Raw genomic sequence first — 12,260 nt, forward strand, 5'->3', positions numbered from 1 at the left:
GATTTTGGCTAATCCTTTACCCCATTCTCCCCAGCCATCTCCCCCCTCTCCCTCCCCACACCCAGCTTCCTCTCACCCTCCACCCCTCCTGTGGCCTCAGCTCCCCATTTCTCTCAGCCTGTCTTTTTGGTTTCTCTCTAGAGCTTTCTTGCTGTCTCTTTCTGTGCAGGCTTTGACTTGGTCTCTTTCAGTTTCTCTGCCTTTGACACACCTTTCCTTCTTTTGTCCTTGGTCCTCAAGAGGAGCAAAAGTCATGAACTGCATTCCTAATACTCCCCTTATCCCCACACCTCTCTCCACACCCTGTAGTGAAGAGTTAGGAACATTTGTTGTGACACTCCCCCACTCCCCTTTGGCAATGCCCTGCTTTAAGATTGAAAATCGTGGTTATGAACCTGGGAGAAGGGTGCCTCCCCATGTAGGATCCTAGAATATCCATTCAACTGGAAGAGAGCTTCTAATTCAACAACCTCATTTTGCAAATGAAAAAGAAATCTGAACCTCAGAGGTTGGGAAATGACTTACCCAAGGTCACACTGGCAATAAATGGGCAGAGCCAGGATTCCAGCAAGGATGTTTGACTCCAAATCATGAGCTCATTCCAAAATACTGTATCACATCCCAGCAGAACCCTGGGTATTGAAGCTTTAACTCTTAACAAAGCAAAACAAAATAAAACCTTGGCCAAAATAGTTCTGGAGAGAAGGGGGAAGGCCCTCTTCAGGTGGATGAATGAGTTCAATTCTCAGGAGAGACTCCCAAAACCATAAAGAAGAATGAGAACCTCTAACAAAGCTTTACTATCCCAAACGAATACTCACCCCAGTGCTATGTTCATTTGGATTCCCGCCCATGCAATTGCTCACGAGAAATTCTCTCTATTCTAGAGTACTCTTGTTATCAGAACTTGGAATGTAAGCCTTACTCCTCCTCCTCCTCTATTACTAAAATAGAGGGAGGTGTAAGAGAATAGACGATGTCAAGATTTCTTTCCTCTTTTATTCTGAATGCTACAAAGACCCTCAGGGCAAAGGCTCGGTTTAAGCAAAGAGACCCAACCCCCTCACCCAATTCCAAATGGAGGATATAGCTGAGAAGGGAATAAGAGGTGACTGGAGAAAGTAATTTGTTATACTGAACAGAGAGCAATGAACTTAGAGTCAGAAGATCAAAACTGAAACCTGGCTCTTCTATTTACTACACCTTGTCTATAAAATGAAGAGGATTGTAATCAATGATGGGGCAGCTAAGTGGCACAGTGTGCCTGTGCCGGTAATCAGGAAGACCTGAGTTCAAATCCAGCCTCAGACACTCATTAGCTATGTGACCCTGGGCAAGTCACTTAATCCTGTAGGTTTCAGTTTTCCTATCTGTAAAATGAGCTGGAGAAGGAAATGGCAAACCACTCCAGTATCTTTGCTAAGAAACCCCAAATGTGATCATGAAGAGTCTGATACAACTAAACAATAGCAACAACACAGTCCTTTCAGGATGGAAATCCTATGATATTAAGGGATTAGAAAATTTCATTTAATAGGACTGGAATCCTAATTCACTGGAATGAATGAGGGATGAGAGAGTTGAGCATAAAGTTAGAATAAGGGGAGATGAAGGAAGAGGTTAGGGAGAAAGAAGGGATTTGGGGAAAAGGGTTGGAATAATAAATGAGATAGCATTGTCAGACAGAGTATTTTCCTCTTCCACATGGCCAAGTCATAGATCTCAAAGGCATAACAGAGTAGTTTCCTCCTAAGATCCATGAAAGTAAATCTTAGCTTGCTAGCTTCCCATAAAAACTTTCCACTGTCCTTGAATGACTCCCCAAATCAAAGCAAATACCACCTCTCCTGAGAATCCCTGAATATATGAGCTTTTCAGGTTATCTTCCACTCCATCACCAGGATTAAGAATCCTGACAAGTTCCTGGTTTGTTTGTTCGTATAATTTTTAAAATAAAGCAACAAAGTTGGCCAGAATCATTCCCTTGGGGCTAGGGATTCAAATGTTCCAGGTTTATTCCGGGGTTGGCATGATCTTCTTGGGAGGCAATTGAGAACCTGAACCTATTAACTCCTCCCTGCCTGAATAATTCTTCCTTGCCTGATCTTAGGTTTGGAGAATGTGACTCTCCCTGTCCCTGGACTTCTGGAGTAGGCTGCCCCTCAAAATTGTGCAATTCTTCATGCTCTGTCTATTCAGCAGTGTCAAAGCACGGTTGTCCTCTTGTCATTTTGTGTCATTTTCCCCAAGAGTTCAGGAAATAGAAAAAAAAGCAATATCATGGACTTGCTCTTGGATCCTAATTCCTGGTGCTATTTATCAGGTGCCTGAGGAACCTTTTTTTTTTCTGGTATGTTAAGTGTCTGGGAAGATGCTAGATCAAGGAGAGGCCCTCTCTCTTAAACTCCTTTACCCCCATCTCTTATGAGAGATGGAAAATATGTCTAGTTCTAGGGTGGGCATCTGAGACAGCAGTCAAACTCTGAGGGTAAGCTATATATGCTAACAACTCCTACCACTGACTTTTTTAATGGCAACTTGTAGACATTTGTCTAGTGTCCTGGGGATGACCCAAGCTGAATATTTTGTGCTTTGGGATCTTGGGGAAAGGTGGTAGGGAAGGTGTTTGGCCTAGTCTCCTAGGAAGTGCCCATACTGCTTGGGTGATTTCATAGGACCATTGAATTTAGACCTGGAAGGGACCACAGAGCTAGGAGTTCAAACATCCTCATTTTAATAAGAGGAAATTGAGGCCGGAAGTCCTGCCCAAAGCCACACAGGTAGCAAGTAGCAGAGGCAGGATTTGATCCTGACTATATATATTGTTATTTCTCTTTCAACATTATGCTACCTACTTGCAATGACATCTACCTTGAAAATTAGAAAATTTTTATTTTAAAATATTTCAAAAAAAACTCGAGGACTTTGTGCCATCCCTTTTGGACCACTAATGTGGAGGGTGCTTTCTCAGAACATTTCTGTCTTTATTCCACCACAGATCAGCTCCCTCTACTCTCTGAAGCTGTCCTTTCACTCCTGCTCTGCACATTCTAGTCCTGCCTGCATCAGCCTGACAGGAATCACTCCCTCCCTTTACTGACAAGTCAAGGTTGTCTTCTCTTAGCGAGTGAGAAGATGGACTTGAGAAACAGACCTCACACTCAAGACCCAAGTGAGGTGGCAGGGCTTGTACCATGCCAGACTCATTCACTGACCTTTCTGTTGTCAAGATTTGTAGGTGTGCTCGAGAGAGAGGAAGAAAATACAAAGCTTCCAGTGAAGTTTTCATTAAAAAATAGTGCTCTTTATTATAAATTACTGAAATGTATTTTTCTGAATATAAATATAAATATGTGCAAAGTTTGACTTGAATTTGTATTCTGTTGGGTTCTTCAAGCATCTTCTTATCAGCCTCAAAGGCAGGAGGGTGGGGGGAGGGCAGGGCACAGGGTGGAATCTTTATAAAAGACAGAGTGATTGAGGCAGATTTGTAAACATTTTTAACTAGAAAAAAAAAAAACACCCAACACACAACTGCCTCATCCAGCCAAACACCTGACACAGAAAACATGTGTGTTTTGTTTTCCATTTAAGAAAAAAACAAACGGTTCCAGGTAATTGCTTTGTTGCTACATTCCATGTAGGGTGACAATGATCAGTGCTTTCTCAGAGCAGTGCACTTAGCCAGTGCTACAGCTCCCACCCCTCCTTTGAGCTCTCTTGCTGTTCATGCCTGCAGAGAGGCTAGAGAACTCCTGATTAGAGAAGTCTGGGCTTCAGGGGATGGGGAGAGACACCCAGGAACCCAAGAGGCTGCAGGAGTAGGGTCTGCTGCAAAAGATACCCAAGGGGGGGAAGTCTGAGCATCCCCAAAAGGACTAGGTAACACTTTAGAATAACAGAAGTTATTCTTCTAGAGGTCTTTTAGCACACAGGGATCTCCTGCACTCCTCCCCCCATATCCCATAGGAGGAATCCATGGATGCTACAACACTGAAATACTCCCAGGCTCCAAGATCTTGGGCATGTCACTTAACTGCTTTAGGCTGGGACTGGTGGACCCATTATCAGCAAAGTATTAGTTACTCTAATGTGCCAGCCCCTATCCATGGGACAGGGAGAGATTTAAGGCAATCCCCTTCCAAACAAAGGAGGGAAAATATGAAGTTTCTTTTTCTGGGCTTTGGGGCAAGAGGCAGTCCACCCCTTACACAGAGGTGATAAAAGGTACAATATGAGAAAAGAAGACCAAGAAAACCACCTCCTTCTGAGGACCAACTCTACCACCAGACCAGAGAGCCTTCATTCTCTCCCCCACCCCTTCCCTTCCAAGTGCCAATACCACCCCCACCCCCCAAAACAGGAGAGGTTATGTTGGCTTTCCCCAGCAAGCTGGAATCTAGGCTTGGGTGTTTCCCAGTAATGGGGGTTTCAGGGAAGGAGAGGGAGAGGGGGAAAGGTGCCAGAAGAAGTGAGGAGATAACTAAGAAAGAGAGTCAGCTTCTTCAGGCTGATCTTAGGCCCCTTTCCTTACCTCCCCAGGAGGGTAAGAACAGAACATCCTCCCCACCTGAGGCTGGGAATGGGGGTTGGGAAGCTATTTGCATTAAGAATCAGATCATTCCCTTGGCTAGCCCTCAGGCCCATTCCAGGGGGCCCCTCTTTTCCTCCCTCCTCTACCAGCCCCTAGACACCAGCTCAGGTTTCAAGCCATTTTAAACCAAATCAAAACAGCAAACAAGTCCCTAGGAAAGCCGGGACATTCACTAGTAGCTAACAACAGTTCAAAGCTCCTTGGGTCCCCCAGCCTCCCCAGGGAAGGAGAGGGAAGGAAAGGAAGAAAAATCGAAATCCTCTTTTTTCTGAATTGTCCTACAAGACCTGATGGCTCCTCTAGAAGTTGGAGAGGGGGGAAGAGAGATGACTTGTTGCCACTTTCCCCTCAAACACTCAAGACCAGCCTGCACCCATACTGGAGAGGGAAGGGTGTGTGGGGGGGGGGGGGGGGAGTCAGAGGGCAGAACCTCTGGACTCCCTGGCTCTGCTCTGGATAAGAGAAAAAGGGACTCTCCAATCTGGTTGTATCCCTTGTGCTTATGCTATGTGCCACAGGGGATGGAGGTGCCAACCCCCTTCCCCAAATATTTTGGTAGGGTGAAGGCAAGAATGTCCGCTATCCATCGCCTTTTAAAGAGGGGCATCGTACTGGTCCAGGAATTCCCTGATAGGCCCAGGGAGTTGGGTAACTTTCTCATAGGAGTCCAGGTGTCCATTGACCGTCTTCCGACAGAGGTGCTGCAGGCTGGCCACGTTGGAGGAAAGGGGTCGACTGAGCACCAAGGGGATCTTCTCTCCCCCAGAGTAAATGTAATAGGTTCGTTTAGGAGGTGCCCCAGAGAGGGCTTGAGGGAGCATCTGATCCTGCAAGGAGGAAGAGGGGGTGGCCGCAGAGGAAGTAGAGGAGGAGGAAGAGTTGGGGGGCATGTAGTGATGTACCAGTTTGAGTACACAGTCAAATCGGGGCACTGGCTGAGTGCTCCGGGGATCACTTTGCAGGGAGAAACTCCCACCCTCGCACTGGATTCGCAGGTTCTTTGTCCCTGACTGGGTTTTGACACTGAGAGTGAAGAAGTGGCGCTGATCCGAGCTGTCTCGAATGAGGAAGGTGCCTGCGGGTTCAGCGCTTAGCAGCAGGTTGGCCTCTCCACCGGTCACCGCACTCCAGTAAAAGCCGCTCTCCTGCAATTTGCGCACAGCGTTCACCACCAGCTGGTATTCGCTCTTGGAGCTGAAGGTCTTGAGGCGCAGGCTGGTGTCCAGGGGGCGGTTCATCCCGGTGGCGGGGAACTTGCTGTGGGTTACCATGGCGCAAGGAGCCAGCTTGGATCTGCTCGGTGGTGGCCGCGGCGGCAGCAGTAGAGGCTGCTGCTGCTGCTCCTCCCGATCCTTTGGCTGCTGCCCCCAGGTGCACCGGCTGCTAGCACATCCCTGGAGCCTGAAAAGGGAAAGAAGGAGCAGTGAGATGTAGGATGTCACACCATCCCGTCCCTAAACACAACCGAGGCTGTCTAGGTTCCAAAGCTAGGAGATGAGGTACTATTTCGTCATATCTCCCCCCACCCCTCCCCAGCAGTCACTAGGAGATTGCTTACCTTCAACCTACGGGGCTTTGAGGTCAGCCCTAGGTAGGGGCAGGCAAACAGGAGAAGACTCCCATAGCTCCACCCATCCCCCGCCCCAACCACTGCCCGTCTAGCTCGGTGCCAGCGCGTGGTGGGTGCTCTGCCAGCCCTTTCCCGAACTACCAGCTGGGGGGTGGGGGCGGAGAGGGAGAAGGGGACTACGAAGGGAGTAATTTGCAAACTCCTGTGAACAAGTTGGCTTTCAACAAACGTATTCAATGAGGAGTAGAGAAGGGGGCTGGGACAGGGTGGGTAGTCTGGGGAAATTCTCCCTTCCCGTCCCCCTCACTCCCTACCCCCCCTCCCAGACACGAAGGGCGCCTGGATGTCCGGTACCGGGGGATAGCGAGAAAACGGGGGCATTTTCCACAGCCGTTGCTTTAGCTCTGGAGGTGAAAGCTGGAGGCCCCCCCCCCCCAGGTTTTTGTATTCGTTGTGGGGGGAGGGCGGAGGAAGCCCCTAAACTCGAGTCCAAGCCCCTTCGCCTACTCCATCCCACCCCCTTACATCGCCCCATCTTCCACTGGGAACTGGATTCTAAATGGACTCCGGGAAGGGAAAAGGAACTTCAAAGAAAACCCCCTAGAAACCCCGAAACTGCACCCCCCCCCCCACTTTCTTACCTAGTCCAGTTCGAACGAAGTCTTCGGATTTTAGGCCGTGTATATCTCCAATACTGCCTCCAACCGTGCGATGTCCTTAGCAAGCCCTCCAGATGTGGCCAGCGTTGTGACCAAATGTAGGGAACGGTAAAGTCCACAAAGGGGTTCCACGCTTGTCTTTTTGGCTTCAGCTCCCTGTCCCCCCTCCCTTTTTCCCTCAAGCTTCGTCTCCCGGGTCCGGGAATAAGTGGGGGAGACACAGTTGGCTGGTGGCTTAGAGTTGGGAGCGTCAGTCTCCCCAGGGCTGGCCAGCCTGTCTGTCTGGCTGCGTGTGTCTGTGAGTCAGGGCAGCACGGGTGCACAGGGCAGCGGGCTGTAAAGAGGAAGGCGGAGAGGTCCAGAGTAAATGCCACTGGGGGAGGCAGCGGCTGAGCTATTATACCGGTTGGGCCGAAGAGCCCCGCCTCCTTATTCCTGGAATTGAACTGAACGTCTTCTTGTAACATTTAGTCAGAGACTGCGAGAGAAAAGGGAGGGAGGAAGCGAGGGAGGGAGGGGAAAGACAGAGACAGAGACACGCAATAGGACAGAGACAGAGACTACAGAGAAAACCCAGGGCACAGAGCCAGACCATCCAGCCCGTTCCTGGTATGTGGGCCCCTCCTCCAGCCGCATCTCCTCCAGTAACTTCTCATTCACACTTTTTTTTCCCCTTCTAAGAAGGTGAGTTTCTGGCAAAGGCGTGAGGCGCTGTTGATTCAGTCTGGGCTGCTGTGGAAGAGTGCAAGGGTGATTTCCTTGGCTCCCTGCTTCTTTTTTTTCTTAACTCCGGGTGGATGTCCCCCTACTCCGTTTGTGCTGGCTCAGGCAAACCAGACAGAGGTTTTCTGGGGGACAAAGTCAAAGGAAGCGATTGGTTTCTCCGAGTCCCCCAACCAGCCCCCCCACCCCCGCCGCCTACTCTCGGGGGCTGCCCGGAAAGGGGAGAAACCCTTCAAACCACAGATCCTCGGGAGGGAAAAGAAATGGTTCATTTCCAAGTTTAGTAATAAATTAAATTACGCGTGCTTCCCAAAGGTGAAGCTGCGAGCGCGTGTCTCTGGGGCTTCGGAAACTAGTCTTGCAGCAGGAGCCCTAGCTCTCCCCATCTTTCTTTTATGCTCTGTTCAGTCAGTGTTTGTGTTTTCTACACCCTCTCTCTTCCCATGCACAACCTATACTGCCCTCCTTCCCCTCCCCACGATTGTATAGACTAGACTGGGGCAGAAATCCTTTTCAGTCGCTTATTCGTGTCTTCTGCACTCTTCTCCACCGGCACCCCAAGCTGCTCTCTCCCCGCCCCAAACCTTACCTGGATCACCCCATCTTTCTTCAAATTTTCTTTTCAGTCACTTATCCGTATCGTCTGCACCCCTCTCTTCCCACGCACATGCTATGGGGTCCTGGTCCCTCAGCCTTGACTGTATAGACTAGACAGACTATAGAGCTGGAGTCCTAGATAGCCCCATCTTTCGTCCCTACTGTTTCTGGTCACTTAGTAGTAGCCTAAGGACCCCTCTCTCCCCACGCTTACCCAGTGCTGTCCTTTTCTGTGATTACGCTGTTTTGGATGTACTTCTCTCTCCCGAGCTCTGTGGACTGTGTAGTTGGAGCTGCCAGTCCCGGGCGAAAGTCCTCCCCACCCCCTTTCCACTCCATACTGACACTAGAGGGCGCCATGGCGTCTCTATCACTTTCTTGGGCAGCCCCTGAAGCCTTCCTCATGTGGGTGCAGAATGAATTAGCTCAAAGCCCTGACTAAAAATGGCCAAGATAAACAAGATGTCTAGAATTTAACATGCAAGAAGACTCAATGTCAAATATTATTTTTTGTAAATGTACGTTTTCCTTTTTAAGCAATTGGGGTTAAGTAACTTGCTCAAGGTTACTTGGCCAGTTATTTCTGGGTGTGGTGCTGAGTATCTGAGCCCAGATTTGATCCCCAGGTCATCCCGACACTAGAGCCAGTGTTCTTACTGGCTGAGCCACCTGGCTGCCCCTAAGCAATTGGAGTTAAGTAACTTGCTCAAGGTTACATGGCCAGGTATTTCTGGGTGGATGCTAAGTGTCTGAACCCGAATTCGATCCACATGTCATCCCGACACTGGAGCCATCGCTCTTACTCACTGTGCTACCTGGCCTCCTGGAAATGTACTTATTTTTTACACAGAAACTTTTGCCCCTTTATTTTTTATTCTTTTCACTTGAAACTTGCTCATTTTTACTCCTTTATTTTTTAATTAAATTATTTTAAAATTAAAATCTTCCTTTTCTCTCTCTTCTACCTCCCCCTTAGAGAAAGGGAGAAAAAAACTCTGTGATAAACATGTACTGTTTAAAGCAAAACAAATTCCTACATTGGTCATGTCTGGAAAAAAAAATTTAATCTGCACTCTGAGTCCATCACTCTCCATTAAGAGGTGAGGATCATGGTTCATAAATCCTTTGGCATCTGGTTAGTTATTTTATCAGAGTTCTGTCAAAATCATTTGTCTTTACAATATTATTGTTATTATATAAACTATTCTCTTGGATATATTCTTAGGCAAAACAAAGGATAGAAGCAGTTACAAAAGATAAAATAATTTGGATTACACTAAACTGATAAACTTCTGAACAAAATGCAATTAGAATAAGAAAAGGGGTCAAATCTTTATATAAAATTTCATTGGTAAGGTATCCAAGATATACAATTAACACATTTATGCATATATAATATGACATATGAACAAATTCTTATAAGACAATTTTGATACAAAGATTTTTATAAAACAAAAACCATTCCCCAATATATGTGGTCAAAGGATATAAACAAAGAATTCTCAAAAGAACTATCCTTTTAGGAGCTAAAATAGGGATTTACCAACTCCCTATAATTTTTCCCCTTTGAACTTTACAGGAACCAAATACAATGTGTATTTCTGTATATAAAGTAAAACAGTAGAGTTCAAGAGAGTGAGAGTTTCTGTCCCAATTAATGTAACCATAAAAGACCCAGACTACAGAAGACAGACAACAGTCAATTGAAGGTGTTAAAGGAGGCTCAAACAAATCCTTAATCTGTTTGGGAAGAGTGAAATGCTTTCATCCTTAGGAAAAAAAATAATGGGGGCTCTAGGTGATACAGTGAATAGAGCACTGACCCTGAAGTCAGGAGGACCTGAGTTCAAATCCGGCCTCAGATACTTAACACACACACACACACACACACACACACACACACACACACACCGCCATGTGGACCTTGGGCAAGTCACTTAACCCTAATTGCCCTACCTTCCTCCAAAAAGCAAAAAAGAAAAAGAAAGAAAGAAAGAAAAAAGAAAAATAATGACTCCTCATAGGAAATGTGATTGGCAGAAAGAATCAGACTTCTATGGGCTAACAAAGCAAGTCAGTACAAAACCCCCAATTCCAGTAGCAGAGCAATCAAGAGTGGGTTCCCCCTGCCAAACCTTCACCTATTCCAAACTAATTTATTACCGTGGAGGGTACCATCATCTTCCTATTTAGCCAAACTCAGAACCCCAGTGTTTGTCTTTCTTTTCTTTCTCTCCCTGCCCCCCCTTTTAAGCAATCTGGGTTAAGTGACTTGCCCAGGGTCACACAGATAATATCTGAGGCCAGATTTGAACTCAGGTCCTCCTGACTCCAGGACCAGTGCCCTATCCAGTGTACCACCTAACTGCCTCTAGTGTTTGGTTTTTACAACATGACTACTTCCTGCCTTTTCAGTGTTCTTAAACTCTTGTCCCCTCCACATACTCTAGCATCCAGTGATACTGCCTTTCTTGGTATTCCTTGAACAAGTTACTCCCAACTCCAACTCTGGGCATTTCCCCTGGCCATCCCTTATACCTAGAATGCTCTTCCTCTTCACCTCACATCATCTCCTGACTTCAAGACTCAATACAAGCCCCCTTCTTCTACAAAAGACCTTTACCAGTCTATCTCCCCCTTCTAGTTAAGATTATAAGGTATAAACAATACAGTCAAATAAGGGGTCCCTAATGGCCACAACATACACTCTGCCTGAGGTGAAGTTATCCAATATGGCCAAATTCATTGACACTAATCTTCACCATCTTGTTTCTGGAATACGACTGCAGCAGTGGATCCTGGAACTGAGCTTAGGAGAAAAGCTGAGAACCAAAACATTATCCTTACAACAAATATGCATAGTCAATCAAAACACATCTACATATTGGCCATATTTAAAAAAATGTCTCATTCTTTACCATGAGCCTATTTTCTTTGTCAGGAAATCTTCCTCATCAATCCTCTGGAATTATATAGTTGGTTATTGCATTGATAAGAATTCTTAGATCTTTCAAAGTTGTTTTTCTTTACACAATTACAGAAATTGTTCTCCTGGTTCTGCTCACTTCATTTTGTATCTTTTCTTATAAGTCTATTAGATTAGAGTTTATTCAATAAAATGAGTTTATTTAATAAAATTCCATTACATCCATATAGCTTGTTTAAAAATTTCCCAATTGATGAACAAATCTGTTAGTTTCTAGCTTTTTGCCGCTTCAAAAACATCTACTCTATTTTTTTTTTTACATAAGGGTATTTTCCCCAGCTTTGATCTTTTTGGAGATATAGGCTTAGTAGTGGTATAGCTCCCTGTAATTTTCAAACAAATGATGCCTTTTGCAATCCTTTCTTTAAAAAAATTAACTATGGAAATTCAGAGAGAGCAGTACAGTTGTTCTTAAATTGTTGACTCCCAAAGATCAGGGACTATATCTGTTGACTTAGCATTGTCCAATCCCTGTGCCTCATCTTTAATATTTTATGGCAGGTGTTGATGAAATAGAAAGATACAAATAAAGCCAGATAACAATGCTGAACCTCCAAAGCTGAGATTTTGTTCAGTAGTAATTTGTGGCTTCACTTGTCTTTTCTTTCCTCTATTCTACCCCTAACTGAGACTTTGGTATAGAGGAGGAAAGGACTAACCTTAGAGTTAGGTTCATATTCTGACTCTAATTCTTACTAGTTTTTTTTAAAATTGTTAACCAAAAAATGTACATTTCAATATACACACTCTAACAGGAGAGAATGATAAAACTTCAATTGTCTATTATGTAGAGCTTTTCTTTTAAATATAATATATTTTATATCTTGATTTTATAATAGAAAAAGAGAAGAGGACTACCCTGAAGGGAGGAAATGGAAAAGAAATAAGGATAGGTAAAATTAGTTCACATAATTGAGGTAAAGTAAAAATCTATACCAATAAGGAGGAAAGGGTGGGGTCAGTGACACTTGAACCTCACTCATATCTGAACATGAACATGTACATGGTTGGGAATGGAAATGCATTTTACTCAATAGGGAAGCAGGAGGGAAAGGGGAGAAAAACAAGGGAGGATAATAAGAGTGCATCATAAAAACAAACTCTTTTTTTTCTTTTTTTTTGGAAGGCAAT

At 45.4% G+C, this 12,260-nt stretch overlaps 1 protein-coding gene and 1 long non-coding RNA gene across 3 annotated transcripts in view; one reads left to right on the forward strand and one right to left on the reverse strand.

Annotated features, from left to right (window-relative positions):
- Positions 1-3,277: 3,277 nt before the first annotated feature.
- Positions 3,278-8,502, reverse strand: SOCS3 (suppressor of cytokine signaling 3). 2 transcript variants are annotated; one of them, XM_069076037.1, is made up of 3 exons: positions 8,358-8,502; positions 6,806-7,671; positions 3,278-5,995 (listed from the first exon to the last, which is right to left on the reverse strand). In XM_069076037.1, exons 2-3 carry the CDS (start codon positions 7,288-7,290, stop codon positions 5,188-5,190), a joined length of 1,293 nt encoding a protein of 430 aa, XP_068932138.1. In that variant the 5' UTR covers positions 7,291-7,671; positions 8,358-8,502; the 3' UTR covers positions 3,278-5,187. The 2 variants fall into 2 exon arrangements, with proteins under 2 accessions (XP_068932138.1, XP_068932139.1); XM_069076038.1 differs by lacking the exon at positions 8,358-8,502 and adding an exon at positions 8,136-8,329.
- The window catches only part of LOC138152357 (uncharacterized), a 34,510-nt gene continuing 29,633 nt past the window's right edge, over positions 7,384-12,260 (forward strand). The window contains exon 1 of the long non-coding RNA XR_011166081.1: positions 7,384-7,507. This is a non-coding gene — a long non-coding RNA (uncharacterized lncRNA). The remainder of the gene's footprint in view (positions 7,508-12,260) is intronic.

This window comes from Petaurus breviceps, unplaced genomic scaffold (genome assembly GCF_028583685.1).
Source record: "Petaurus breviceps papuanus isolate PSGF00001 unplaced genomic scaffold, PetGlider_PUasm1.0 90925, whole genome shotgun sequence".
NCBI lineage: Eukaryota > Metazoa > Chordata > Mammalia > Diprotodontia > Petauridae > Petaurus > Petaurus breviceps.